The sequence below is a fragment of the Osmerus eperlanus genome, chromosome 5 (genome assembly GCF_963692335.1).
Source record: "Osmerus eperlanus chromosome 5, fOsmEpe2.1, whole genome shotgun sequence".
Classification (NCBI taxonomy): Eukaryota; Metazoa; Chordata; class Actinopteri; order Osmeriformes; family Osmeridae; genus Osmerus; species Osmerus eperlanus.
In genome coordinates this window covers 23,497,835-23,524,615 of record NC_085022.1, presented here as the reverse complement: position 1 = coordinate 23,524,615, position 26,781 = coordinate 23,497,835, and the positions used below count along the sequence as shown (strand labels likewise).

Genomic DNA, 26,781 nt, shown 5'->3' with positions numbered 1-26,781 from the left:
GTTATCCATTCAGAGCAGCCAGTCAGTTCAAACTTCTTATTTTTTCTTGAATGACTTGCACCACCTGGTGGGCATGAAAAATGCCACTTGTTATTAAAATATTAACTCAAAAGGCAAAAAAGAGTTTATAAACATTTATAAGATCACATTTGCCATTTTATTTAAAGTTATTAGGCATGCAGTATAATCTATTTGTCTCTATGTGACTCTCAGTTATGGGTTGTATAACCTAGTATCCACGTTTGAGGAAATACTCATAACTCATAAGGATCTGGAACAAAAACATTCTCTACATTTGGAAAAGATTTAATAATATAAACACACCAGCTACGTTTTATCATAGATGTTTATGTAGAAGTTTAAAATGTGAGGTATATGTGGATGGGGTTCAGATGGCTGAGCGGTTAGGGAATTGGGCTTTTAATCAGAAGGTTGCCGGTTCGATTCCCGGCAGTGAAAAATGACGTTTTGTCCTTGGGCAAGGCACTTCACCCCACTTGCCTTTGGGGAATGTCCCTGTACTACCTGTAAGTCTGCTAAATGACCAAATGTAATGTAATATGCTTAACAACTAACAAGTCAGCACCATGCTCCAGTTCAGTTTGGTAGTGGATCAGACTCCCGCCACAGACCCCAAACCAGCCAGGAGATGTGAACCTTGCTGGGTCAAAGACCTGAGACATTGGGCCTCAGTGTCATGGATCAATACCTACATGTAGACAGACGCTGTGTTAAAAATTATGGTTACATACTGGATATGTATATGGTTCAGTGTTTCCCACAGAATGTGATTATATTTGTGGTGGTAGGCAGGGACGGAGCCAGATGTTGTAAAAATTTGAGGCTCAGCCCAAACTTACTGTATGTCCTAGTATCGGTTAGATGCGAGTGTAGATAAGGACTTCAACAAGTAATGCGAGTGCGCAATTATTTATTTTTAGCCTTAATTTGTGTGGAAAATAGTTTTAGGAGCTTTACGTAATATAAACATTACTTTGACTTATATTGTTATATTTGCCAAATGTATTTAACTATGAATATGATGAATATTATAATATTTAACTTGAATGTATCCGTTTTGGACACATTTGTGCAGAGAATTATTATACTAACAGTTCGTAAACTCCAGATTGATTCTTCTACAGCTTCTCGGTAAAAGCAGTTTGTCCCGCGCATTGATTCAGAGCGTGCACGGAGAGAGGGGGCTGTTCACAGACGGGTCCATTGCAGTGAGAGAGAGAGAATGCGAGCGGGCAAGAATGGGCTGAGCGAATCAATGCGTTGTGCACAGCTCTACAATTAAATGTTTTTTTGGGGGCAAAAAAAATCAATGTATGGGAAACACTGTGTTTATATATGCATGTGTGTGACCCACCTGTAGTAGTTGGGTTTGAAAGGCCCATGCTTGCTGAGTCCCAGGTACCTGGCCTGCTCGTCAGTCAGCTCTGTCAGGTGGGCATCAAACGTAGGCAGGTGGAGGTTGGCCACATACTCATCTGCAAATAACACACACTGGGAGTGAGAGGTAGAGCTGGTGGGGCTGGGAGTGAGAGGTAGAGCTGGTGGGGCTGGGAGTGAGAGGTAGAGCTGGTGGGGCTGGGAGTGAGAGGTAGAGCTGGTGGGGCTGGGAGTGAGAGGTAGAGCTGGTGGGGCTGGGAGTGAGAGGTAGAGCTGGTGGGGCTGGGAGTGAGAGGTAGAGCTGGTGGGGCTGGGAGTGAGAGGTAGAGCTGGTGGGGCTGGGAGTGAGAGGTAGAGCTGGTGGGGCTGGGAGTGAGAGGTAGAGCTGGTGGGGCTGGGAGTGAGAGGTAGAGCTGGTGGGGCTGGGAGTGAGAGGTAGAGCTGGTGGGGCTGGGAGTGAGAGGTAGAGCTGGTGGGGCTGGGAGTGAGAGGTAGAGCTGGTGGGGCTGGGAGTGAGAGGTAGAGCTGGTGGGGCTGGGAGTGAGAGGTAGAGCTGGTGGGGCTGGGAGTGAGAGGTAGAGCTGGTGGGGCTGGGAGTGAGAGGTAGAGCTGGTGGGGCTGGGAGTGAGAGGTAGAGCTGGTGGGGCTGGGAGTGAGAGGTAGGGGACTCACCCATCTTCTTGGGCAGCAGGTAGACATCTTTTTTGTAGCGTCCCTCAGGAGCATTGTACAACTCTATCACAGCCAGTGCCTGCACAGAGAGGAAGTCTCTGTGAAGTCTCCCATGACACAAGCACAAACCATCAACTCACACAATAGTTTTGTGTTTGAGTTTGTGTGTGTGTGTGTGTGTGTGTGAACTCTTTTACAGACCTGTGTGGTAGCAGTAATGGATAGGACAAATGTGGGTACTGTGGAACAGCTCAGATTTAAGAGTCGACCCTGATAAAACACTCAAACATTAAGTATAGAAATGAAGCAAAAAGCTGCACATAGAACAATATGTCTGTTTTCAGTCATGCTTCTCACCTCGGCCAATAAGACGATCCTCTTGCCATCCGGCCATATCACATGGTCCACCTGTGACCTCACACGCTCCCAAGTTAGCTCTGGGCTCTGCAGACTCACCTGAGAGATGCAAGAGTCAGTCTACATACCATACAAATAAACACATACCCACACATATATACTCTCACACACAGACACATACACACATCTTACCACATCTATCTCAGTGTTGGAGTGGCCCATGTTGCACACGATGCAGCCACTCTTCATCCTGTCCAGATGCTCTCTCCCAACCACACTCCTGTTACCTAGGGAACAGACCAGGATAGAGCACTAGACCACAGCTACCCTCTGACCTGCCCCAGCCTCCTCACCTGCCCCAGCCTCTCCTCTGACCTGCCCCAGCCTCTCCTCTGACCTGCCCCAGCCTCCTCACCTGCCCCAGCCTCTCCTCTAACCTGCCCCAGCCTCCTCACCTGCCCCAGCCTCTCCTCTGACCTGCCCCAGCCTCTCCTCTGACCTGCCCCAGCCTCCTCACCTGCCCAGCCTCTCCTCTGACCTGCCCCAGTCTCCTCACCTGCCCCAGCCTCTCCTCTGACCTGCCCCAGCCTCTCCTCTGTCCTGCCCCAGCCTCCTTACCTGCCCCAGCCTCTCCTCTGACCTTCCCCAGCCTCCTTACCTGCCCCAGCCTCTCCTCTGACCTGCCCCAGCCTCCTCACCTGCCCCAGCCTCTCCTCTGACCTGCCCCAGCCTCCTCACCTGCCTTAGCCTCTCCTCTGACCTGCCCAAGCCTCTCCTCTGACCTGTCCCAGCCTCTCCTCTTACCTGTGCAGGTAATGACCATGTCCACCTGTCGGATTACCTCATTCAGCTTGACTAATCGTAAGCCATCCATGCTGGGTAGGAGATGGATGGGGGAAGAATTACAGTTAGCTTCCTTATTAATAAATGTCTGCAGAGTTATAGTCCTACTAGGTCTACAAAGTTAAGACAGAGTCCTAGACCTGCATGGGTGAGGTTAGAGTCCTAACAGGTATAAGCAATAACATTTGGGGTCCTACCACGCCTGCAGGGCACAGATGGGGTCCACCTCTGTGATGTAGACCACAGAGCCCATGGCCCTCAGAGCTGCAGAGCAACCTTTACCAACCTGCAGAGAGCACATGGGCAAAAAGCAGTGAAGAACAACATGGTGTTTGTCTGTGCATGTTTGTGTAAGGTGGCGTGGGCTCTGACCTCTCCATAACCACACACCACAACCTGCTTCCCTCCAAACATGACATCTGTGGTTCGCTTCAGTCTGGGGGAGGACGAGGTGGTAGAGGTCACAGTTCATATTAATGCATGTCATTAGCAAGGAGACATCCATCTCATATGATCCAGTGTGTGTGTGTGTCTTGCAAGCATACCCATCCAATATGGACTCTCTGCAGCAGTAGAGGTTGTCAAACTTCTGTTTGGTGACGGAATCATTGACATTCATGGCTGGAACGCACAGCCGGCCAGCCTTTGACAACTGGTAAAGTCTAAGTGAAGAGGAATGGAGTTAGCTTAGACAATTGGCCTGGGAGGAAGGGACATGGGTTTGCTTAGTTTAGCAGGCTGTGAGGAGAGGGATGGGGTTAGCTTGTGAGGAAAGGGAAGGGGTTAGCTTGTGAGGAGAGGGATGGGGTTAGCTTGTGAGGAGAGGGATGGAGTTAGCTTGTGAGGAAAGGGAAGGGGTTAGCTTGTGAGGAGAGGGAGGGGGTTAGTCTTCCACACTAGCCTGGGAAGCAAGAGGCATTAGAGTCGCAGGCCCAAACCGCATGGAGAGGGACAGCAGTTAGCTTAGCCAAGGATATTTCCTGTTATAGCTCAATGGTAGAGCATATATCTGCAGATCAAGATGTAGCAGGTCCAAATCCCCCCTCTGTATGTCACTTTGGATAAAAGCATCTGCTAACTGAGTCAGCTTAGCAGAACAACCCTGACGTTCTGCATGATGGAAGGACATCTAACCCTCCACTAGAGAACAGGACCAACCTGTGTACCCCTGTCACGCTCTCCTCCACAATGCCCTTGATTCTCTTGAACAGGTTGGGGTACTTCTTATTGATGCAGTGGGTCAGGTCTCCTCCATCGTCTAAGATCTGGGTGACAGACGGACACAGCTAAGTTGTACTCTGAGGGGGTCTGAGAGCCCCTGGGTGGGGTGGTAGAGTGGGTAGAGGATCTGTACCATGTTTGGCTCCCAGGCCTCCTGAGTCACACAACTGTCGATACACCACCAGAAGTCCTCCTCCGTCTCTCCCTTCCAAGCAAACACGGAGATCCCTGAGATGGAGCAATGGAGGATGAGAGGAGAACAAAAGAAAGAGGAGGAAGAGGAAGACTGTACAGGAGTGACAGAGGAGGAGAGGAGGAGAGGAGGAGAGGAGGATGGCAGTAGAGCCAGTGGGGTCTGGATCTCACCTCCCTCTGCCAGAGCTGAAGCCACAGTATTTTGGGTGGAGTAGATGTTGCAGGCTGCCCAGCGACACTGGGCTCCCAATGCCGCCAGCGTCTCTATCAGCACCTACACACACACACACACACCATACACATGCTGTGTATAGATAATTGACTGTGTGTGTGTGTGTTTGTGTGTGCATGCATGCATGTTAGTGTCCTTGAGGGTTTAGGTTGGTTGAGGGGCAGTTCTATGGGCGTATGTGAAGCCCTCTGTGACATGCTTGCATGTAAAAAGGGCTATACAAATACATTTTAATTTGATTTCATTTGAGTGTCCCTGTGTAAGTGTGTGTACTTACGGCGGTCTGGGCTGTAATGTGGGTACAGCCCACCACCCTGGCTCCCGCCAAAGGCTTGTCCCCCTCCGCCTTCTTCCTGAAGGCCATGAGAGCTGGCATCTCTGCACCGAGAACAGGCAGTTAAGTTCCCATTGGTTGACTACATTCCAATAGATCACCATGTACGATGAGGACGCCCTCCTTCTCACCGTGCTCTGCAATGTCTATCTCCCTGCGCCCAAAGTCAGACTGTTGGATGTTTTTGACGCAGAAGTCTGAGAAGCCCTTGGAGGTCTTTTGCTGATGCACCCTGGGGGGGCCCTCCTCCTCAGAGCTGTCTGTGTAGGCTGGGACATAGAGGGGAACGTAGAGGGGAACATGGTATGGTCACTCTGACCATACCATGGTCCATCTGATTCCTGCATACAGGCAGAAATTAAAGCTCTGTAAACCTGTTGTGAGGACATCAAAACAGTGGACCAGTGAGGCTATGGAGGATCTGCGGGCGTGCTTGGACTGTACTGACTGGGACATGTTCACGACTGCTACCAATAGTCTGGATGAACTCACAGAGGCTGTGACATCATACATCAGCTTCTGAGGACTGCTGTATTCCAACACGCACCAGGGTGAACTTCAACAACGACAAGCCCTGGTTCTCAGCAGAGCTCAGAAGGTTGAGGTCAGAGAAGGAGGAAGCATTTCGGATTGGGGATAGAGACAGATTCAAGGAGTCGAAGAACAGGTTTAGCAAGGCGGTGAGAGAGGCTAAACGACTGTACTCAGAGAGACTGAAGCGTCAGTTCTCTGCTAACGACTCTGCTTCTGTCTGGAGAGGGCTCAGGCAGATTACCAACTACAAGCCCAGAGCCCCCCACTCCACTAACGACTCCCGCCTGGCCAACGACCTGAATGAGTTCTACTGTAGATTTGAAAGACAATTGGACTGTCCTGATCTACCCCTTCCCACCCACGGGGCCTCCTCCCTCACCCCCTCTACAGTGACAACTCTCTCCATTCAGGAGGGTGAAGTTAACAGACTTTTCAAGAGGCAGAACCCCCGCAAAGCTGCTGGGCCGGACTCTGTCTCTCCTGCCACCCTCAAGCACTGCGCTGACCAGCTGTCTCCGGTGTTCACCTACATCTTTAACACCTCCCTGGAGACATGCCATGTGCCAGCCTGTCTCAAGTCCTCCACCATCATCTCTGTGCCCAAAAAGCCAAGGCCAACAGGACTCAATGACTACAGACCCGTCGCCCTGACCTCTGTGGTAATGAAGTCTTTTGAGCGCCTTGTGCTGGCACACCTCAAAGCCATCACAGACCCTTTCCTGGACCCACTGCAGTTTGCCTACAGAGCCAACAGATCTGTGGATGACGCCGTTAACATGGCCCTCCACTTCACCCTACAGCACCTGGACTCCCCAGCATCCTATGCCAGGATCCTGTTTGTGGACTTCAGCTCTGCCTTCAACACCATCATCCCTGCCCTGCTTCAGGACAAGCTCTCCCAGCTGAACGTGCCCGACTCCACCTGCAGGTGGATCACAGACTTCCTGTCTGACAGGAAGCAGTGCGTTAAGCTGGGAACACAAGTCTCTGACTCCCGGTCCATCAGCACCGGATCTCCTCAGGGCTGCGTCCTTTCCCCTCTGCTCTTCTCCCTGTACACCAACAGCTGCACCTCCAGTCATCCGTCTGTCAAACTTCTGAAGTTTGCGGACGACACCACCCTCATTGGGCTCATCTCTGACGGGTATGAGTCTGACTATATTTGGGAAGCTGACAACCTGGTGACCTGGTGCAGCCAGAACAACTTGGAGCTCAATGCTCTTAAGACAGTGGAGATGGTTGTGGACTTCAGGAAGAATACAGCCCCACTCACCCCCATCACCCTGTGTGACTCCCCAGTCAACACTGTGGAGTCCTTCCGCTTCCTGGGCACCATCCTCTCCCAGGATCTCAAGTGGGAACTGAACATTAGCTCCCTCACCAAAAAAGCACAACAGAGGATGTACTTCCTATGGCAGCTGAAGAAATTCAACCTGCCAAAGACAATGATGGTGCACTTCTACACAGCCATCATTGAGTCCATCCTCACCTCTTCCATCACCGTCTGGTACGCTGCTGCCACTGCCAAGGACAAGAGCAGACTGCAGCGTATCATCCGCACTGCTGAGAAGGTGATCGGCTGCAATCTGCCTACCCTCGAGGACCAGCACACCTCGAGGACCCTGAGGCATGCGAGGAAGATTGTGGCCGACCCCTCCCACCCTGGTCACTCCCTGTTCCAGCTACTCCCCTCTGGCAGAAGGCTGCGGTCCATCAGGACCAAAACCTCACGCCATAAGAACAGTTTCTTTCCATCTGCTACTGGCCTCTTCAACAAGGCCAAGGACTCCCATTGACATTCATTCACTTATTTAACTATTATAAGTCCATCTAATGGAAATTCAGTATGCATAAGCCACTTTATCTCAGTATCCGATTGCACTATGTTGACCACTCACACTGCTCATTATTCTTATTTTTATATATATTTTATTTTATATTTAAATTGTTGTATTCTTAGATTGTTTAGTTCTTAGAAATAGTTAAACTTTTGTACTTTTACTTAATTTAAGATCTGTATATGTTTAGTGTTTTGCACCTCCCTGCCACAGTAAATTCCGTGTTTGTATAACATACATGGCGAATAAACCGAATTCTGATTCTGATTCTGAACATAGAGGGGAACATAGAGGGGAACAGAATGACAGGTTACCACGATGACAAGGCTGACCATGTTGTTTATGTGTTTGAGATTTGTGTTACAGGATGGAATCCAGCTTCTGACTTGTTTTTCTGATTCAGTGTTTCAGGCCACATATAGGGTAGAGCTGGATTACTTCCTCCCTCTTTCTCCACCTATTTCCCTCTTTTTCTCTTTCTCCTTTTGTAGCAAAACCCGAGGCCAGGATCAGCAGGTCTGAAGGCAGATTAAGATCCTATTATGTAGACCATTCCACTGTAGCCCTTTCTCATTTCTTAAAGGTTTGAATTAGAGATGGCCCCAGGACTAATCTGCTGCTGGAGTTCAAAACCTACTCAGAAAACGTATGAGTGTGTTTGTATGTGTGTCTGTACACGTGTGTGTGTGCATGTATATATGTGTGTGTGTGTATATATGTGTGTGTGAGTGTACCTGAGCTGTGGCTGTCCGTGGATGACTGAGAAAGGGAGTGGGACAGCGAGCGGCAGACCATCTTGATCGGACGTTTGTTGAACTCGTTCTTTGGGTCTGTCAGCTGGAGCTGCTGTAGGAAGAAAGGACACAAGAAAGAAAGAACAAAGGAAGGAAAGACAAAAATGAGAAAAAATAAAGAATGGTGGTCTATTGAGACAGCTTCAATTGAAATAGGAGACACCACCTCAAAAGATCTCACATCCTCTCTTCCACATGTACACTTAGCCATTCTCGACCCATCAATCCTTTATCCCTCTGGCTCTCCCTCACCATCCAGTGAGGCGTCTGGAAAGCTGTGCTGTTGGAAGAGCCCCATCTGGCCATGTTCTCCCCTGGCTCTCTGTCTCCTCTCGTCCTGCTAGTTTTACTGCTTCTCTTTCCCTCCCTCTGCTCTTTTTACTTCTCCTCCTGCTCTGTGCTCTGTTCCCCTACTTAATGTCTCTGCCTTTCCCTCACAGAGGGTTCTGGTAGCAAACTTAGAGGCAGGACCTGAAGCACCTGATTGGAAAGCCTTGAGTCACACCCCTTAACCCTTGTGTTATCTTCGGGTCATTCTGACCCATCAGTCATTGTGACCCACCGTCGTATTGCGACAAATTTACCGCATACAAAGACAAAGTGAAGCATTTTCTTTTAACCGTTGGGCTGTCTCAGACCCCCCACATTGCCAAGGTTAAAAGAAAATTATTTTAATTTGTTTTTGTATTGGGTAAAATTGGGTAAACACAACGATGGTTCGTTATGAACCTTTGGGTCATGTGACCCGAAGGCAGCACGAGGGTTAATAAGTTCCTCCCACCACCCATGGTTCTCTCTACCCCTAACCCACATTCTCCTCTGGCATACACACATGTCTGCACTTAGGCAGGCACACGCACACACACCCACAGTATGAGGCTGTGGGTATGCCATGTTGAGTTTTTTTTACTCGCTAACTGGATTAACCTCACTGACGTCCCAATTTGTTCATTTATCTGAGGATCTGAATTCCTGATTCCCAGCCATTCCAGCCCCTACGCCCCTTTCTGCACCCACTTCAGAAAGTCTGAAAGATCTTCCAAGATCCAGATTATTTCCCACAAACTACCTGTACTGCTCGTCCTGTGGTGGGTCCAGCTGAGATTTGATACCCTCATACATTCATAAATCTTTGTGGATACTGATGATAGTGATGGTCGGTGATGTGTTTTAAAGGTGCTCCAAAACTGTGCTCCAAATCTATCAACTTCAAATTTGCAGTGTTGTGGATGAGTGGGGAGATTATAGGACATAGATGCTAATGGAAGCTAGTGGGATAGAGGCCATTGGAGGCCAGGGCAGAGACCAGAGTAGAGGCTAGTGGAGGTCAGGGCAGAGACCAGAGTAGAGGCCATTGGAGGCCAGGGCAGAGACCAGAGTAGAGGCTTGTGGAGGTCAGGGCAGAGACCAGAGTAGAGGCTAGTGGAGGTCAGGGCAGAGACCAGAGTAGAGGCTAGTGGAGGCCAGGGCAGAGACCAGAGTAGAGGCTAGTGGAGGTCAGGGCAGAGACCAGAGTAGAGGCTAGTGGAGGTCAGGGCAGAGACCAGAGTAGAGGCTAGTGGAGGTCAGGGCAGAGACCAGAGTAGAGGCTAGTGGAGGCCAGGGCAGAGACCAGAGTAGAGGCTAGTGGAGGTCAGGGCAGAGACCAGAGTAGAGGCTAGTGGAGGTCAGGGCAGAGACCAGAGTAGAGGCTAGTGGAGGCCAGGGTAGAGTCCAAGGTAGAGACTTGTGGGCAGGACTTAGTTATCCAGCCTGTTTATAAAGAATCAACCCTATTTAACTGAGTGATCTTGGATGAATAAACTCCTTGTTTCACTCAGAGCTGCGTGCTCACAATGGAAACATCCTGCTGGCACAGAGTAGGAACAACCTGATATACAACAGCTGACTGGAAGCACCAGAGAAAACCACACCAACTCCTCCAAGGTTTGGACAAGAGTACAAGGCATTGACATTGTCTTTAGACAACTCCTGAGTGAACAGAGATTATATATTATGCGCAGCTTAATATTTCACATATAGCCGGTAGGACATTGAACCAGGTCCCAGATCGCTTGGTGACTTGTAGGACCACCACAGTATATCCATTGAGCAACTCTGTTTCTCAAACTAAGATTCAATAGAGGCTACAGTGTTACAGTAATCATGTTATGTAAAATGCCCTTTTGCATGCTTTAGACTAGCAGAGAAACTGGTTATATGTACCTTGATGCAGATGGACTGCACGGCCTCCGGCTCCCTGTCCCTGCTCAGTGTAACCAGATTGTACACCTTCTTCATGCTGTTGTGACTACACTACGACCGTCCTCAACTGGCTTAAACCACAATATGATCACACCACAACCTGAACTGTAGACTGCTCGTGTTGGTTGGAAGTGTTAAAGTGTACAAATTGCCAAACACCCTCTTTCACCTTCTAACTCAGGTGCCCAAAGAGAGACAAGGAGAGGAGACAAGGGGAGGAGAGAAGGGGAGGAGAGAAGGGGAGGAGAGAAGGGGAGGGGAGAGCAGGAGGGGAGAAGGGGAGGAGAGAAGGGGAGGAGAGAAGGGGAGGGGAGAGCAGGAGGGGAGAGGGCTGATAAAAGAGTATTTGTGGTGAGAACAGGTAGAAGGAGAGGCCTGAGGAAGGGCTGGAGTGAGGGAGGGAGGACACCCTCATTGAATATGAATCATGAATGTGATTTGAACTTTCCCTCTTGTTCTCACACACACATGCTTCTACAAACCTGTTTAAACCCTCTTTCTTTCTGTGGACTCACACAGTTTATTTTACCCACTGTAGACATTGGAACTGCATTTTCCACAGAGTAACTTTTTATATACTGGCAGAACCAAGAGTAAGACTGGAAGCAAACATTCTGACCATGTTATGTGTGTCTGTGCATGTGTGTGTAGTAAACCATTCATGATGACAGGACACAGAAGGTGGGATGATTAACAGTGTGAGGATGTCAAGAGTCACGTTGAAGTCAGTGAGATTGAGTGAACTATGGGACAAGATGTTGATTAAAAGAGCAGAGATATTCTCAAGGAGCTGCTACAGCACATGTGTCTCCGTAGCCTCACCAAACACTCCACACACAAACAGCCTCACCAAACACTCCACACACAAACAGCCTGTCCAAACACTCCACACACAAACAGCCTCACCAAACACTTCACACACAAACAGCCTGTCCAAACACTCCACACACAAACAGCCTCACCAAACACTCCACACACAAACAGCCTGTCCAAACACTCCACACACAAACAGCCTCACCAAACACTTCACACACAAACAGCCTCACCAAACACTCCACACACAAACAGCCTGTCCAAACACTCCACACACAAACAGCCTCACCAAACACTCCACACACAAACAGCCTGTCCAAACACTCCACACACAAACAGCCTCACCAAACACTCCACACACAAACAGCCTCACCAAACACTCCACACACAAACAGCCTGTCCAAACACTCCACACACAAACAGCCTGTCCAAACACTCCACACACAAACAGCCTCACCAAACACTTCACACACAAACAGCCTCACCAAACACTCCACACACACGATGCCTTGTGTTGTTCTTGGCTTCTGTACAGGTGACTCAACTCGGGTTCCCAAAGATCTTCTGCCTCCCCGCCCCCCATCTCAAAGATTTTACGACCACCTATGGTCAGACTGTCCCTAACCCTAACCCTAACCCTAACCCTAACCCTATGGTCAGACTGTCCCTAACCCTAACCCTAACCCTAACCCTATGGTCAGACTGTCCGAGAACAAGATTACCCCCCTCAATTCCACACCTTGTCCATATACTGGCCTGTTGGTTTGTAAAGCACAGCCATCCAACTCAGGGCAAACACTTCACATCCACCCAGTCACACTCAAAAACACACAACCCCTGCTGAATAGCCATGTGCTTGCCCTGCTTTTTGGCTTCTGAAAGCTAAACACTTTACAAAAAAACAGTAACCTAATTCAGATCCTTTAAACTGTGTAAATGTTCTCACCCTGTCAATCTTTGGAGCCTCTTCTGATGTTTGTTCTCCTCCTCTGGGGGGGAACTCCTGTCTGTCTGCCCCTCCAGAGGAAGGCTGCTGCATCTCTGCAGCATGCAGCATGCTCCTCCTGCTCTCTGCAGCATGCAGCATGCTCCTCCTGCTCTCTGCAGCATGCAGCATGCTCCTCCTGCTCTCTGCAGCATGCAGCATGCTCCTCCTGCTCTCTGCAGCATGCAGCATGCTCCTCCTGCTCTCTGCAGCATGCAGCATGCTCAGCAGGTCCGGGCTGCACGTCCGCGAGTCATCATCCCGCTCAGGTTCTTCAGTTTCTGGATCCCCCTCCTGCTCCCCTGCCTCCACTCCCAGCCCTGCCTCCACTCCCAGCCCTGCCTCCACTCCCAGCCCTGCCTCCACTCCCAGCCCTGCCTCCACTCCCAGCCCTCCCTCCTCCATGTAAGGCTCTGGGAACACAGCGGGCAGGGGAAAGTCGTTCTCAGGACCTGGAGGCGCCGTCAGCTCAATTCTTTCACCCATCCCAATGATCACCTCTAGAGAACAGCTCAACAGGACCCACCAGGATGGGCCTTTATTATGGGGCTGGAGGGGGAAGGACTTCTTAATACAGGTACTGCCCAAAGTTTACCTCCCAACATTCTTTCACTAATAATACCAACACTGGTAGTACTCCTCCCATCATCATCTGTTCCTTCTGGTAGTGTGTTCACTTCAAACAGCAGGGCTCAATTGTACTACATAAGTACCTACAATAGATGAAGGATACGTCTCAATGTGTGGAGTGTCAACATCATATCTGTCTGTGCTATGCTGTTCACCTATCGGGCCCAGAGAGTTAATGGTTGAGGACAGAACAGATTAGACCCATCTTGGTCCGGTGGAACAGTACTGTACAACATACACATGGCCTACTACCACAAGCAACAGTGTTGTGTGAGCTACGTAATGCTGAAGTCAACGTACATGTGAGGAGAAGGAACACAAAGGACCCATGCCAGAGCGACAGGTTGGACGAGGATTGTTGACTGTAAACCCTGTAAACAGAGACAGAAGCTATGTTTATGTTTCCCTCTGCCTTGCGTTGTCCTCTTAACGCTAATATACTTATTTACGCAATTTACTAGAACTCTACGTTGGGTATAGACATTTTATCAAGCTTTTCAAAACGACACTGCCAAAGATTCATGTTTTTACTTTTTACTATGTCCATTTCATACTAAATGTTCAACCAATACCTGAGGTACACTGCTCTATTATTTTGTTTTCCATTGTATTCTATTTACATGAACTGATAAAACTTAATATTACAGTGAATGGCTAAAGTCAGGATGGCAATGGTCTAAAAGGCCTTTAATGTGAGCTGCAGATGGACAGAACAACAGAAAGACTATTTGATAGGTAGACAGACAGTGTGATAGGTAGACAGACAGTGTGATAGGTAGACAGACAGTGTGATAGGTAGACAGACAGTGTGATAGGTAGACAGACAGTGTGATAGGTAGACAGACAGTGTGACAGTCAGGGTCACCAACCTTTTTGAAACTGAGAGCTACTTCATGGGTACTGAGTCATATGAACGGCTACCAGTTTGATACACTCTTCTAAAATAACAAATTTGCTCAGTTTACCTTTAGTCATATATTATTATTAATGATTTATGATACTAATCTATGTGAAGACACTGATCATGTTAATGATTTCTCACAATAACTACCAACAATTACTTAACAAGGTGGGAAATATTCAACACTTTATTTCTATTAATCTCAGCAATTGTTTAAGTTTTCAGATGATCACTTCTATACGGTGGCCCTGAAGTGCAAATCACGCCAGTTCTCCCCATGAACGCTGAAGTTGTTAGGGTTAGGGTTGCCCGCGGGCACCGTGTTGGTGACCCCTAGAGACGGACAGGCAGACAAACAGGCAAGCAGGTTGGCAGACATACAGGCAGTCAAGCAGGCAGACACGCAGGCAGACACGTCTCTGCCTTCATAACACACACACACAGATATACACACACTCACACACACACACTCACACACACATACACACACGTACACAAACACTTAAAGTTATGAACAAATATACTCTTGCATTCAGTTTGATAAATACATAGAAGTTCCACTTTAAAGCCACTAGGGGGCAGGATGTTTCCATAGCTGTCCACTGGTGGAGCCCCTTCCTCTGGGTTAGGGTTACGGCTAACCATTACTCTGTTAATCAGCGCAGAAACTCTGGGCGTGGACAAGTATATAGTGGAGGTGGAAGGGACATTAAAAGTGCTTTCCTGGGAGTAGCCAATGAGCCGCGTATTCACTCCTACACTCCTACAACAAGCCTAACACTAACATGCGCCCTGCGCCCTGCACAGGAGACGCAAGCTTGGTGTGAGGAGTTTCTGGTGATGGTAAAAAAAAAACGAATTGACTGAATATGCATACCCAAAGTAAGAGAACCAATCAATTTAACCCTTGTGCTGCCTTCGGGTCACATACCCAAAGGTTCATAACGAACCATCGTTGTGTTTACCCAATTTTACCCAATACAAAAACAAATAAAAATAATTTTCTTTTAACCGTCGCAATGTGGGGGGTCTGAGACAGCCCAACGGTTAAAAGAAAATGATTCACTTTGTTTTGGTATGCGGTAAAGTTGTCGCAATACGACGGTGGGTCACAATGACTGATGGGTCAGAATGACCCGAAGATAACACAAGGGTTAATAATACAGACATCATATATATAATACAGGTGGTTGGCCACCTGTAGAGTAGTGTTTTTGTGCTTACCAGAAGAGGCCTCCAGGACTCAGCAGCTGGGACAGTTGTAGAGGTCTTGCTGTTGCTGCGGCAATATTCCGGTTGTTGTTTGTCACTAAAGTGTGAAGGTTCAAATCATCCAATGTGACTGAAACTGAGCACTCCACCCAGCTGCTAGTCCAAGCACTTGTCCTCTCCAAGTTGGACTACTGCAACTCGCTGCTCGCCGGTCTCCCAGCATGCGCAACCCGCCCTCTCCAGAGGATTCAGAACGCGGCGGCCCGCCTGGTCTACAATCTACCCAGACGCTCCATGTACCCCGCTCCTCATCTCCCTCCACTGGCTACCCATCACGGCCCGCATCAGATTCAAGACCCTGGTACTGACCTTCCGAGCAGTGAACGGGACTGCACCCGACTACATCAAGTCTCTCCTCCAGCCTTACACCCCCACCCGCCAACTACGGTCTTCTTCAGACAACTGCCTGGTGGTCCCACCGCTCAAGACCGCCCGGTCCCAACACAAGCTTTTCTCCTGTCTGGCCCCCTAGTGGTGGAACCAACTCCCCACATCCATCAGAGACACTGACTGTCTCCCTACCTTCAAGAAAAGGCTCAAGACACACTTGTTCCGGGAGTACAACGGTACTTAGGAATGGTTTGCTGGACCCCATGTTAGTTTCCTCAAGGATCACAATGACTCTTGCTTAGAGCCTTGCTGCTCTTGTTGGTTAGTGGTAACTGATTTAAATTGTTGAAATATGTTTTACTGTTGCTTGCTTTTCTACAGGTACACTTGCACTTATAGCGATTAATGTTGTTTAATTGTAACTTGTTTAACTAAATGCTCTTGTGGTTCTTCCCTTTGGCACTTATTTTGGTTGTTCACAATATGTGCTTCAGGTTTTGGCTACCCGCAATGTTTTTGGGGCTATCTTGTTGTTATCAGTGACCTATGCACTTTGTAAAGCTTTCTCTTGGAAGTCGCTTTGGATAAAAGCATCTGCTAAATGAATACATGTAAATGAAACAATAAGAACTCTGGAAAGGTTTTTTTTATTTTATTTTTTACCTTTAATGAACACAAGCACAAAGCTCTTCTCCCCCAGACAACTCCTCAGTATGTGATGTTCCTAACACTAACACTACTTAATCATCTAAGCAATAACAGTCTACTTTAGGCCCTTTCTCCATGGTTAGATGATATGTTGTTAGGCCTGGCTAATTCACATGTCATGTCTGGGGCACCAGTCCTGCATCTCAAATGGCCCTGATCCTCGATGGCTCTCTGTGCTGAGGCCTACCACTGTAGCCAGCTGCCCAGAATTCACCCTCTCTGACTGGGTCAGTCTGGCACTGACCAGGGGGCCTGGTCAGTCTGGCACTGACCAGGGGGCCTGGTCGAAAACATGCTACTCATGTAGTGGAGGATGTCTGGTAAAAAAACAAAACTAGACCTGACCAGTGAGTTTTAGTTTTTCTGTGTATGTTACCTCAGGTGGTATAAGTGCTGTGAATAAAGCTGCATGGCTGGACAGAGGGCGAGGCAGTTTCTCTCTCTATATTTTATTCTCAACACATTAAATGGTTACAGCTGTGTTTAAATCAACTGATATAGACATGAGCAAGACAGAGGGAGGAGGGAGGAGGGAGGAAGATTTGCTACAGTATGATATTGCTTTATCCTACCATAGAAAATACACACACACAATTTCTCACACGCATTTTAATTCCAATATTGGCATTACTAGTCCCAAAGGAATATTTACTAAGGGGAGTAATGTCTAAACTATTTATCAGTGTCAACACGACAACAACAAAAGTTACTGTCTGAAAAGCTATCTTGAAGCCCCAATTCTCTCAGCTGTATAACCAACCACTGACTTGCATTAGGACAGCCCTGACGCCACCCCCAACGCCACAGAAACATCTACACAATATTCACACATAAACACTGACTCAGTCCATAGAGAAAATGGATTGTCTTGGAAGGGTAGTGCTGACATTGAATCTAAAGAACACGTTATCTCACCCCACCCCACCCCAGCCCCAGGTAGAGGCCTCACCCCTACCTTGTCCCCGTCCTCTACCCTTCTACCCTCCTCCTCCCCCTGCCCCGCCCCACCTCCTCCCCCCCCTGCCATGCCCCACCTCCTCCCCCTACCATGCCCCACCTCCTCCTCCTCCTCCCCCTACCATGCCCCACCCCACCTCCTCCTCCCCCTACCATGCCCCACCCCACCTCCTCCTCCCCCTACCATGCCCCACCCCACCTCCTCCCCCTACAATGCCCCACCCCACCTCCTCCCCCTACCATGCCCCACCCCACCTCTTCCCCCTACCATGCCCCACCCCACCTCTTCCCCCTACCATGCCCCACCTCCTCCTCCCCCTACCATGCCCCACCCCACCTCCTCCCCCCCCTACAATGCCCCACCTCCTCCTCCCCCTACCATGCCCCACCCCACCTCCTCCCCTTGTCATGCTCCGCCCCACCCCCCTGCCACGCCCTCACCGGGCAGTACGGATGTTCCTATACTGGCACAGCAGCAGCTGTCTGAAGGTGTTCTTGAAGGTTGTATTGCAGAGCGCGTAGCATGCGGGGTTGATGGTGCTGTTGATGTAGCACAGCCAGTAGCCGATGGTCCACAAAGAGCTGGGGATGCAGGCCGAGCAGAAGGTGTTGATCAGCACCATCACGTTGTAGGGTGTCCACGTGGCCACAAACGCCACCAGGATGGCCATGATGGTGCGAGTCACCTTCTTCTCCCGGGAAGGTGTCCCCCTCTTCTTAACCTTCCTGTTTGACCTCTGATTCGTTACCTAAAGGAGGAATCATCAGTAAAAAAAAAAATCTTACATTTTATGAATACATTAAATGTAGATTAGTTCTTTATTTGACATCAAAATTAGCCTTCCTATATGATTCTATAATTCATGTCTATATCTCTTGTGTTCATCATGATTGGTCACCTTGAGCAGTGTCCGTGTAACCAGGTTTTGCTTCTCATTGGCGGGGGCAGAGTCTGTCTTAGTTCTGGGTCCAGTCTGGGAGGGGTCTGTGAGAGAGGAACCACATCCAGAACCTGGGTTCTGAGTAGACCTCTGAGCTTGCTTTGGCTTGGTCTTGCCGTTCAGCCCCTGCTGGAAGGTGTTCTCTTCTTCCCTGTGATTGGACGACATGGGGATGCTGACTGTGGTGGAGCTTTCATTGGTGGAGCTTTCTCTAGTTTCCACTCCTTCCAAACGCCTCAGACCTCTGCTATTCGGCTGGCGCTGCACCATCTCTCTTTCCTTCCCTCTATCTTCACCCTCCTCTTCCTCATCCCCGGTCATGGTGCAGTTGTTGGGCTGGACCTCACCCCCATCATCCTGGCTCTGTGACAGGCCTTCACCTAAGCTGGTTCCCGAGGGCTTCCTTCTGCTTTTCCTCACACGGCTGCGACTGGCCCGGGAGATGCGCCAGTAGAGGGCGATCATGATCCCGACCGGCAGGTAGAACGCCGCGATGGCCGTGCCAAAGGTCACAGCGGCGTTGGAGAAGAACTGGATGTAGCACTGGCCAGGTGGCACTGTCCGGCCGCCTACGACAAACTGCCAGAACAAGATGGCGGGCGCCCAGAGGATGAAGGACAGAACCCAGGCCGCAGCTATCATCAGACCCGCCATCTTGGTGCTGCGCCTCGCTGGGTAGCTCAGAGGCTTGGTCACACAGAAGTAGCGGTCGAAGCTGATGATGAGCAGGTTCATGACAGATGCATTGCTAACGACATAGTCCACAGCCAACCACAGGTCACACACTACAGGGCCCAGGGGCCAGTGGCCCATCACGATATAAAGAGTGTAGAGATTCATTGAGCCCAGGCCAATGATGAGGTCGGCACAAGCCAGCGAAAACAGGAAATAGTTATTGACGGTCTGCAAGTTCCTGTTTACCTAAAATGAAAGGGAGGGTGAAGGATATTCGTTCATAAGAATCTGCAGGAACAATGTATTATAAATTGATGACATCACAGAATTTATGAATAAATCCCATCAGTGATCCTGCTCATAGACATATATACATGTATATATGTCTATGATATGTCTATGATCTTGCTGACAAGATCTAACCTCTCTCGCAGGCTGAAACACCTGGCGCAGAAACATCCTGAACTGACCTTGATAGAGAGCATGACCAGGATGTTCCCTGTGGCTGTGACCAAGCTGAGGGACCCAGCCACCAGGACGATGACAACCATCTCCACCGTGGTGTAGGGACTTGGGCGCAACGTTCCGCTCACATTAACACTGTGGCTGAGGTTGCTTGAGAGGGTGGAGTTGAAAATCTCCATGGCCTTGTTTCTCCTTTTCAGAGACTGCTGCACACAAAGGTTTAGGACTCAGCGATACAACCTGGGAATCAAAATAGGATATATTTTAGGATTGTATTCCCCCTGGAAGGTTAGGGTTAGGGACACAAGATTGTGGTGTGTGTGAATGCATGTGGGTGTGTGCGTGTGAATGCATGTGGGTGTGTGTGTGTGAATGCATGTGTGTGTGTGCGTGTGTGTGGATGCCTGTGGGTGTGTGTGTGTGTGTGAATGCATGTGTGTGTGTGTGTGTGAATGCATGTGTGTGTGTGCGTGTGTGTGGATGCCTGTGGGTGTGTGTGTGTGTGTGAATGCATGTGGGTGTGTGCGTGTGTGTGGATGCATGTGGGTGTGTGTGTGTGAATGCATGTGTGTGTATGCGTGTGTGTGGATGCCTGTGGGTGTGTGTGTGTGTGTGAATGCATGTGTGTGTGTGCGTGTGTGTGGATGCCTGTGGGTGTGTGTGTGTGAATGCATGTGGGTGTGTGCGTGTGTGTGGATGCCTGTGGGTGTGTGCGTGTGTGTGGATGCATGTGGGTGTGTGTGTGTGTGTGAATGCATGTGTGTGTGTGCGTGTGTGTGGATGCCTGTGGGTGTGTGTGTGTGAATGCGTGCGTGTGTGTGGATGCCTGTGTGTGTGTGTGTGTGAATGCATGTGTGTGTGTGCGTGTGTGTGGATGCCTGTGGGTGTGTGCGTGTGTGTGGATGCCTGTGGGTGTGTGTGTGTGAATGCGTGCGTGTGTGTGGATGCCTGTGTGTGTGTGTGTGTGTGTGTGTGTGTGTGTGTGAATGCATGTGTGTGTGTGCGTGTGTGTGGATGCATGTGGGTGTGTGCGTGTGTGTGGATGCATGTGGGTGTGTGCGTGTGTGTGTGTGTGTGGGTGTGTGCGTGTGTGTGGATGTGTGTGTGTGAGTGTGTGTTTTGTCTCTTGTTATCCTTCTAATGGAGTGACAGCTGCTGCTAACCCTAGTTCCTTTGTAATGCCTGATGTCAACACTATGAGAAGGGGTGTGTGTGTGTGTCTTTGACCAGGTGTTAAGGTACCAGGTGAGCAAACATGCCCTTTCTAGTCCCTCCCAGAGTCCCTCATGTTGATATCAGTGATCATGGTGTTCTGTTCTACTCATCTGAACTATTTACCCAAACAGGAAGACAAGCAGCACTGGGTCAGTTCCACTGTGTTGCCTGCTGAAGTGTTGCTGTTTTGGAGCTACAGCATGGGCCTGAACACACATCCAGCACTGGTCATTAATCATTCCTCTCATTCTGTGACTTGGCTCCTCCCTCAGGTCTGGAGGTATCTGAGCTACGCCACGTCCCGGCCAGGAAGTTTTGGCTCCTGTGGCCCTGCGATGACCTGGAGGCACCACCCTGAACAGGATGTGACCTCACAGGTCATGTATGATTATGTAACCAGGCCAGTCTCTCCTCACAAAGGAAGGCCTCATGTGACCTCACAGGTCATGTATGATTATGTAACCAGGCCAGTCTCTCCTCACAAAGGAAGGCCTCATGTGACCTCACAGGTCATGTATGATTATGTAACCAGGCCAGTCTCTCCTCACAAAGGAAGGCCTCATGTGACCTCACAGGTCATGTATGATTATGTAACCAGGCCAGTCTCTCCTCACAAAGGAAGGCCTCATGTGACCTCACAGGTCATGTATGATTATGTAACCAGGCCAGTCTCTCCTCACAAAGGAAGGCCTCATGTGACCTCACAGGTCATGTATGATTATGTAACCAGGCCAGTCTCTCCTCACAAAGGAAGGCCTCATGTGACCTCACAGGTCATGTATGATTATGTAACCAGGCCAGTCTCTCCTCACAAAGGAAGGCCTCATGTGACCTCACAGGTCATGTATGATTATGTAACCAGGCCAGTCTCTCCTCACAAAGGAAGGCCTCATGTGACCTCACAGGTCATGTATGATTATGTAACCAGGCCAGTCTCTCCTCACAAAGGAAGGCCTCATTTGCATGTTGCGGTCCCCTGCAAAGTCATAACGTGACAGTTGAGTGTACAGTTAATCAGGGACAAGAGCCAAGTGAGGAATGTCAAACTGCACCGCTAATCCAGCGGGCCCCTGAGAAGAATGTTCACAAAACTCCAACAGCCATTAACCAAGAAACAGGCAACGCTTCAAGGTGGAATCATTTTTATTACGTTTTTGGGCCCCCATGTTGATGGGGTGAGCTACCAGAACATCCCAGAACTGGTTTCTGAGTGGTGAGGCCGTAGAGTGGTGTGAGCCAGACATGAAGACTGACTCTGATAGACGTCCCTGTCGCCACGGCTACAACACATCCTCTCCTCTGGCCAGAGATTGGTTATCAGGGGCGGCCCTGCTTTCCGGCCCACTAAGAAACAGGACACCAATGACCGTCTGTGGAGATGAAACAATCCTTTGCTCTCACTATGTCCTTAGTTGGTTGACTAATCCACCCTCATCACCTCTTCCTCAGTACCAATACATCTGTTGCTCACGCCTTCAGCCTGTTCACTGAACACAGACACACATTACCTGACAGCAAGCAGACACACAGCAGCTCCACTCCCAGAGGGCCACACTCAGACACTCAGACACTCAGACAGTGAACTAGTAGCAGCCACACGACTGAGAAGCACCATCAACCCACATCATAGTTGGTCGGAGAAACAAGATTATATCATTTGTTCTGATCAGAAAATCAATGGAGAGACACTCAGGAGAGCCTGAGACGGAGACTCGTGGGGGCGTGTGTTGCTGATGGTCCATTAGGTTGGTGATAACATCGTACCTGAAGGCTGCTTCCTCTGTGTGCTCAGCCGGCTCAAACCTTATTACCAAGGAACTAGTCCTCAGAAACCCAGTGTGACTGCTTCCTGTAGCTCTACCCAAACCTCAGCAGCAGGGCCTTCTCTGTGTGTCTTACATGTATGTGACTGTGTTCGTGTTGCGGAATGTGGAGGTGTATGCGTGTGTGTATGTTCGTCTCAATACTGCATATTTTGTGGCACACATTCACGAAGCATAACCGTGTAACTATGACATAACTATGGGGGGGGGGGGTGCATGGTTTACATTCCAAGAACCAGAGCAGGAGGCCTTCCCCTCCTGCCCTTAAGAACCAGAGCAGGAGGCCTTCCCCTCCTGCCCTTAAGAACCAGAGCAGGAGGCCTTCCCCTCCTGCCCTTAAGAACCAGAGCAGTAGGCCTTCCCCTCCTGCCCTTAAGAACCAGAGCAGGAGGCCTTCCCCTCCTGCCCTTAAGAACCAGAGCAGTAGGCCTTCCCCTCCTGCCCTTAAGAACCAGAGCAGGAGGCCTTCCCCTCCTGCCCTTAAGAACCAGAGCAGGAGGCCTTCCCCTCCTGCCCTTAAGAACCAGAGCAGGAGGCCTTCCCCTCCTGCCCTTAAGAACCAGAGCAGGAGGCCTTCCCCTCCTGCCCTTAAGAACCAGAGCAGGAGGCCTTCCTCTCCTGCCCTTAAGAACCAGAGCAGGAAGCCTTCCCCTCCTGCCCTTAAGAACCAGAGCAGTAGGCCTTCCCCTCCTGCCCTTAAGAACCAGAGCAGGAGGCCTTCCCCTCCTGCCCTTAAGAACCAGAGCAGTAGGCCTTCCCCTCCTGCCCTTAAGAACCAGAGCAGGAGGCCTTCCCCTCCTGCCCTTAAGAACCAGAGCAGGAGGCCTTCCCCTCCTGCCCTTAAGAACCAGAGCAGGAGGCCTTCCCATCCTGCCCTTAAGAACCAGAGCAGGAGGCCTTCCCATCCTGCCCTTAAGAACCAGAGCAGGAGGCCTTCCCCTCCTGCCCTTAAGAACCAGAATAGGAGGCCTTCCCCTCCTGCCCTTAAGAACCAGAGCAGGTGGCCTTCCCCTCCTGCCCTTATAACCGAATCATGACCCACCCAAACAGCCTATTAAGAGTTCCCTTCAGATCAGCAGTGAGTCTGGATTGAGTTGGGGAGTTCAGACAAGGACCTGCTATGACCTAACCCTAACCCAAACCCATCCCCCTCACCAATAACATCTTGCTTACTGGAATTGCGGGCAGTCATGCATGGCACTGTATCTGGACAACACACACTGTTTCCTTGACTGGGGGACTGGCTGCTCGCCTGCCTACTGGCCCCTCGGTCTCTTCCCCTCATCCGTCTATCCATGTGTCTGCCTTCCACTGTGTATGTGTCACTCTGAGATGTTTTGCTTCTTTGACGACCCCTGGGGTGACAACAGATGACCAGTAGTTACCTGTGACATTCAATCTAACAGTGTGACTGAGGCGCCAACAAAGTGCCAAGTGATAACCTGGATATCTATTATATTACACCTTGGAGTGTGTGCATGCATGTGTTTGTGTGCAGGTGAGTGTGTGTGTATGTATGTGTGTGTGAGTAGGAGAGACATAAAGAGAGAGTGAACGAGAGAGAGAGACAGAGAGAGACGGAGAGAGAATGTGTATGTTTACTAGCTGTGTGTGCTTGTGTGTGTTTATAATAATGAGGTAATCAGTGTCTGACATGGTTCTGCACTGTGTACACACACAGACTGCCTGCCCTAATGAACGCCCTGGCACCAGCCTGGAATATTCACTACTGGTTGCTATGATCTTCTGAGAAGGAGGAGTGGGACATTTCACAGCCCTCTGTGCTCTGGCCCCACCACAGGAGTGCAATGGAGCACAGAGAAATGCAGGCATAAATACAAATACAGGCATCAAATACAGGCATCAAATACAGGCATCAAATACAGGCATCAAATACAGGCATCAAGCAGCCTGGCAGCTCAGGGAGCAGCTGAGTCACAACCAGCCTGACAACACGGTACTAGACTGTGCTCAACTGTGCTCAACTGTGCTCAACTGTGCTCGGAGAGCAGAGCAGCGGAAAGAGAAGGAGAGGGTGGGAGGGAGAGAGAGAGAGAGAGAGAGATAAGAGAAGGGTATCTCCACCACTGCAGCTAGAAGAGCAGCAGGAGAGTTAATGAGAAAAAGAAACATAATCAAATTTTCAATGCACAATTTTCATGGAGGAGTCTGTCTGAAATCAAATTTCCCCTGTGAACATACAGACAGTAAACAGACAGTAAATTGCTGGGGGAATCCTTGAGAACAGATACCAGGGATCCCAAGTTAACTACAGGCACCCCAGACCAGTCTGACCACTCTGAGGAGAGGAGTATCAATTACTGCACTATAATGGCATGGAGTACATGAATATTGCTGGATGTCCTGTAGACCATGTCATTTACTATCAATATCATTTAATTTCAGCAATTTGTTAGTTAATATCATCACAATTTCTCCAGTGTGTAATGTAATACAGAGAATATCCAGTTTTTGCATATTTGAGTGAGCACCTGGAGGAGATGGTGGCTGATGTACAATGGGAGTCTTCAGTTCTCGACATATGATCCATAAAGCAAGCTAGTGGGTTGGGTAGAGGATGGAATGGTTGAACATGATTATCCAGAGAAGTGCGCCTGGGGGACGTTGTGTTGCAACATAACAGCAGCATTCACTTGAGAAGAAGAGAACAATGACCGAGCTCGCACACCAGTGAACCATCAGAAACATGTGGGGTGTAAACCACATCACTGATTAAAACAGTTTTGGAAATTGTAGGGCGCCCAAAGTGCCTTAAAACAACCGCGGCTAACAAAACATTTATAAAATGTTTAATCGTCATGAAACTCAGGGAAAACAGGCTAGAATAGATTTTTAAAATACTTAGGCTAGTTGAGGTCACCTAATCTAGGAGTAGAGTCTATGACGCAATGTCAAACTTCTACCCAAGTTTAAGTTAAAAGCTGGTTTGTTGTAGATAATTACAAAAAAAATAGCTTACCTTATTCTAACCGACGTGCAAGAATTATGGTGTGAATGACTTGTGTCCATATTACTCTCAATGTCCGTTGTGGTGTCCGACGAGCTGCAGTTTGATGTGAACGTCTCTATAGCTCTTTGGGATAAAATAATCGAGACTGAGCGATGTCTTGCAACAACTTGCGCACGGGTGTTTGTTTGTGTAAGAGCGCGCGAGAGAGGTGGGTAGGAGGAGAGAGTGAACGGAGCACGACTGCACCCCATGGATTTATGACATTGAAGAACTCCCAGTCCCTTGGTACCAAAATATGTGATATAATCATTATTTTCAACTTGATTAGTTGGTGTCCTTGAATACATTGAGTCTCAATATTTATTTATAAGTGGTCATAAGTTTGTATTATTCGGTTGGCTTCCTTGGCGTCAAGCTGATGATTTGTTTATATACTGTGGAATATGAATAGTTCAGTCTACAGTTTACTGACTTTAACAGTGCAGGGAAGGGAAAGAGCATAGACATGTATATATGTCTATGGGAAAGAGGGCCAGATGGTTCTGTTTGCTCTCTGTGACAAAATGCAGCAAAACTGGAAGAATCTAAACCTGCTCTGGATAAGAGTGTCTGCTAAATGACTTAATAAACCAGCTAATTTTCTCTCGTCTGAGTTCAATATCACTATTGGAACTTGAGTACACATACTTTAAACTGCTATTACGATTACTGAGTGATGTGAGACACAGATCTCCACCCTGAATCTGTTGCTGCAGGAAGCTGACCTTTCAAACTCTGTCATGGTGACCTTCAGGTGACGTCCACAGCCCCAGTCTGGGCATGACCTTCCTCTGATGGAATTACTAGAGAGAGCACTGGCACAGAGACCACTGCGCACAAGAGGGTGATGAAGAGGGCCAATCAAATTCTCATGTCCTTGCCTGGCTACATCATTGAGATCCCAACTGGGATTTGCTCAAGTATATTAGGTTTGAATAGCTATGCTGACTGTCTTGGTACAGTTTAACATGCAGACTACATTACTAACCACAGCTGACCCAGGAGAGAAGTCCTACAGTACAGGTGAAGAGGTCCTTCAGAGGTAATTAGGTTTGCTGCTGCTGGCAGGCTGCTGCTGCTGGCAGGCTGCTGTTGCTGGCAGGCTGTTGCTAATGGAAGACTGCTGGCAGGCTGTTGCTGGTAGGCTGTTTCTGCTGGCAGGCTGTTGCTGGCAGGCTGCTGCTGGCAGGCTGTGGCTGGCAGGCTTCTGCTGGCAGGCTGTTGCTGGCAGGCTGCTGCTGCTGGCAGGCTGCTGCTGGCAGGCTGCTGGCAGGCTGTTGCTGATGGCAGGCTGTTGCTGATGGCAGGCTGCTGGCAGGCTGCTGGCAGGCTGTTGCTGATGGCAGGCTGCTGGCAGGCTGTTGCTGGCAGGCTGCTGCTGGCAGGCTGCTGCT

At 49.3% G+C, this 26,781-nt stretch overlaps 2 protein-coding genes across 5 annotated transcripts; both read right to left on the bottom strand.

Annotated features, from left to right (window-relative positions):
* Positions 1–485: 485 nt before the first annotated feature.
* Positions 486–13,003, bottom strand: LOC134021725 (S-adenosylhomocysteine hydrolase-like protein 1). 3 transcript variants are annotated; one of them, XM_062462826.1, is made up of 18 exons: positions 12,687–13,003; positions 12,422–12,566; positions 8,359–8,467; positions 5,384–5,521; positions 5,196–5,296; positions 4,858–4,960; positions 4,625–4,719; positions 4,429–4,535; positions 3,816–3,932; positions 3,643–3,706; positions 3,468–3,556; positions 3,232–3,302; positions 2,620–2,714; positions 2,428–2,526; positions 2,272–2,340; positions 2,071–2,149; positions 1,376–1,496; positions 486–709 (listed from the first exon to the last, which is right to left on the bottom strand). In XM_062462826.1, exons 1-18 carry the CDS (start codon positions 12,944–12,946, stop codon positions 703–705), a joined length of 1,869 nt encoding a protein of 622 aa, XP_062318810.1. In that variant the 5' UTR covers positions 12,947–13,003; the 3' UTR covers positions 486–702. The 3 variants fall into 3 exon arrangements, with proteins under 3 accessions (XP_062318810.1, XP_062318809.1, XP_062318811.1); XM_062462825.1 differs by having other exon boundaries at positions 8,359–8,470; positions 12,687–13,002; XM_062462827.1 differs by lacking the exons at positions 12,422–12,566; positions 12,687–13,003 and adding an exon at positions 8,671–8,824 and having other exon boundaries at positions 8,359–8,470.
* Positions 13,004–17,668: 4,665 nt separating this feature from the next.
* LOC134020585 (muscarinic acetylcholine receptor M2-like) lies at positions 17,669–25,528 on the bottom strand. Of its 2 annotated transcripts, XM_062460743.1 has the most exons (4): positions 25,358–25,528; positions 19,345–19,579; positions 18,158–19,120; positions 17,669–18,007 (listed from the first exon to the last, which is right to left on the bottom strand). In XM_062460743.1, the coding sequence occupies exons 2-4, from the start codon at positions 19,516–19,518 to the stop codon at positions 17,696–17,698; spliced, it is 1,449 nt and encodes a 482-aa protein (XP_062316727.1). In that variant the 5' UTR covers positions 19,519–19,579; positions 25,358–25,528; the 3' UTR covers positions 17,669–17,695. The 2 variants fall into 2 exon arrangements, with proteins under 2 accessions (XP_062316727.1, XP_062316728.1); XM_062460744.1 differs by lacking the exon at positions 25,358–25,528 and having other exon boundaries at positions 19,345–19,680.
* Positions 25,529–26,781: the final 1,253 nt, after the last annotated feature.

Coding starts and splice junctions, on each gene's coding strand:
- LOC134020585 (XM_062460743.1), bottom strand. CDS start 19,518: ATGGAGATTTTCAACTCCACCCTCTCAAGCAACCTCAGCCACAGTGTT. Junction 19,121..19,344: donor TGGTCATGCTCTCTATCAAG/GTCAGTTCAGGA, acceptor CTTTCATTTTAG/GTAAACAGGAACTTGCAGAC. Junction 18,008..18,157: donor TTACACGGACACTGCTCAAG/GTGACCAATCAT, acceptor TTCCTCCTTTAG/GTAACGAATCAGAGGTCAAA.
- LOC134021725 (XM_062462825.1), bottom strand. CDS start 12,946: ATGGGTGAAAGAATTGAGCTGACGGCGCCTCCAGGTCCTGAGAACGAC. Junction 5,522..8,358: donor CACGGACAGCCACAGCTCAG/GTACACTCACAC, acceptor TCTATGTCCCAG/CCTACACAGACAGCTCTGAG. Junction 2,150..2,271: donor CCATTACTGCTACCACACAG/GTCTGTAAAAGA, acceptor CTCTCTGTGCAG/GCACTGGCTGTGATAGAGTT.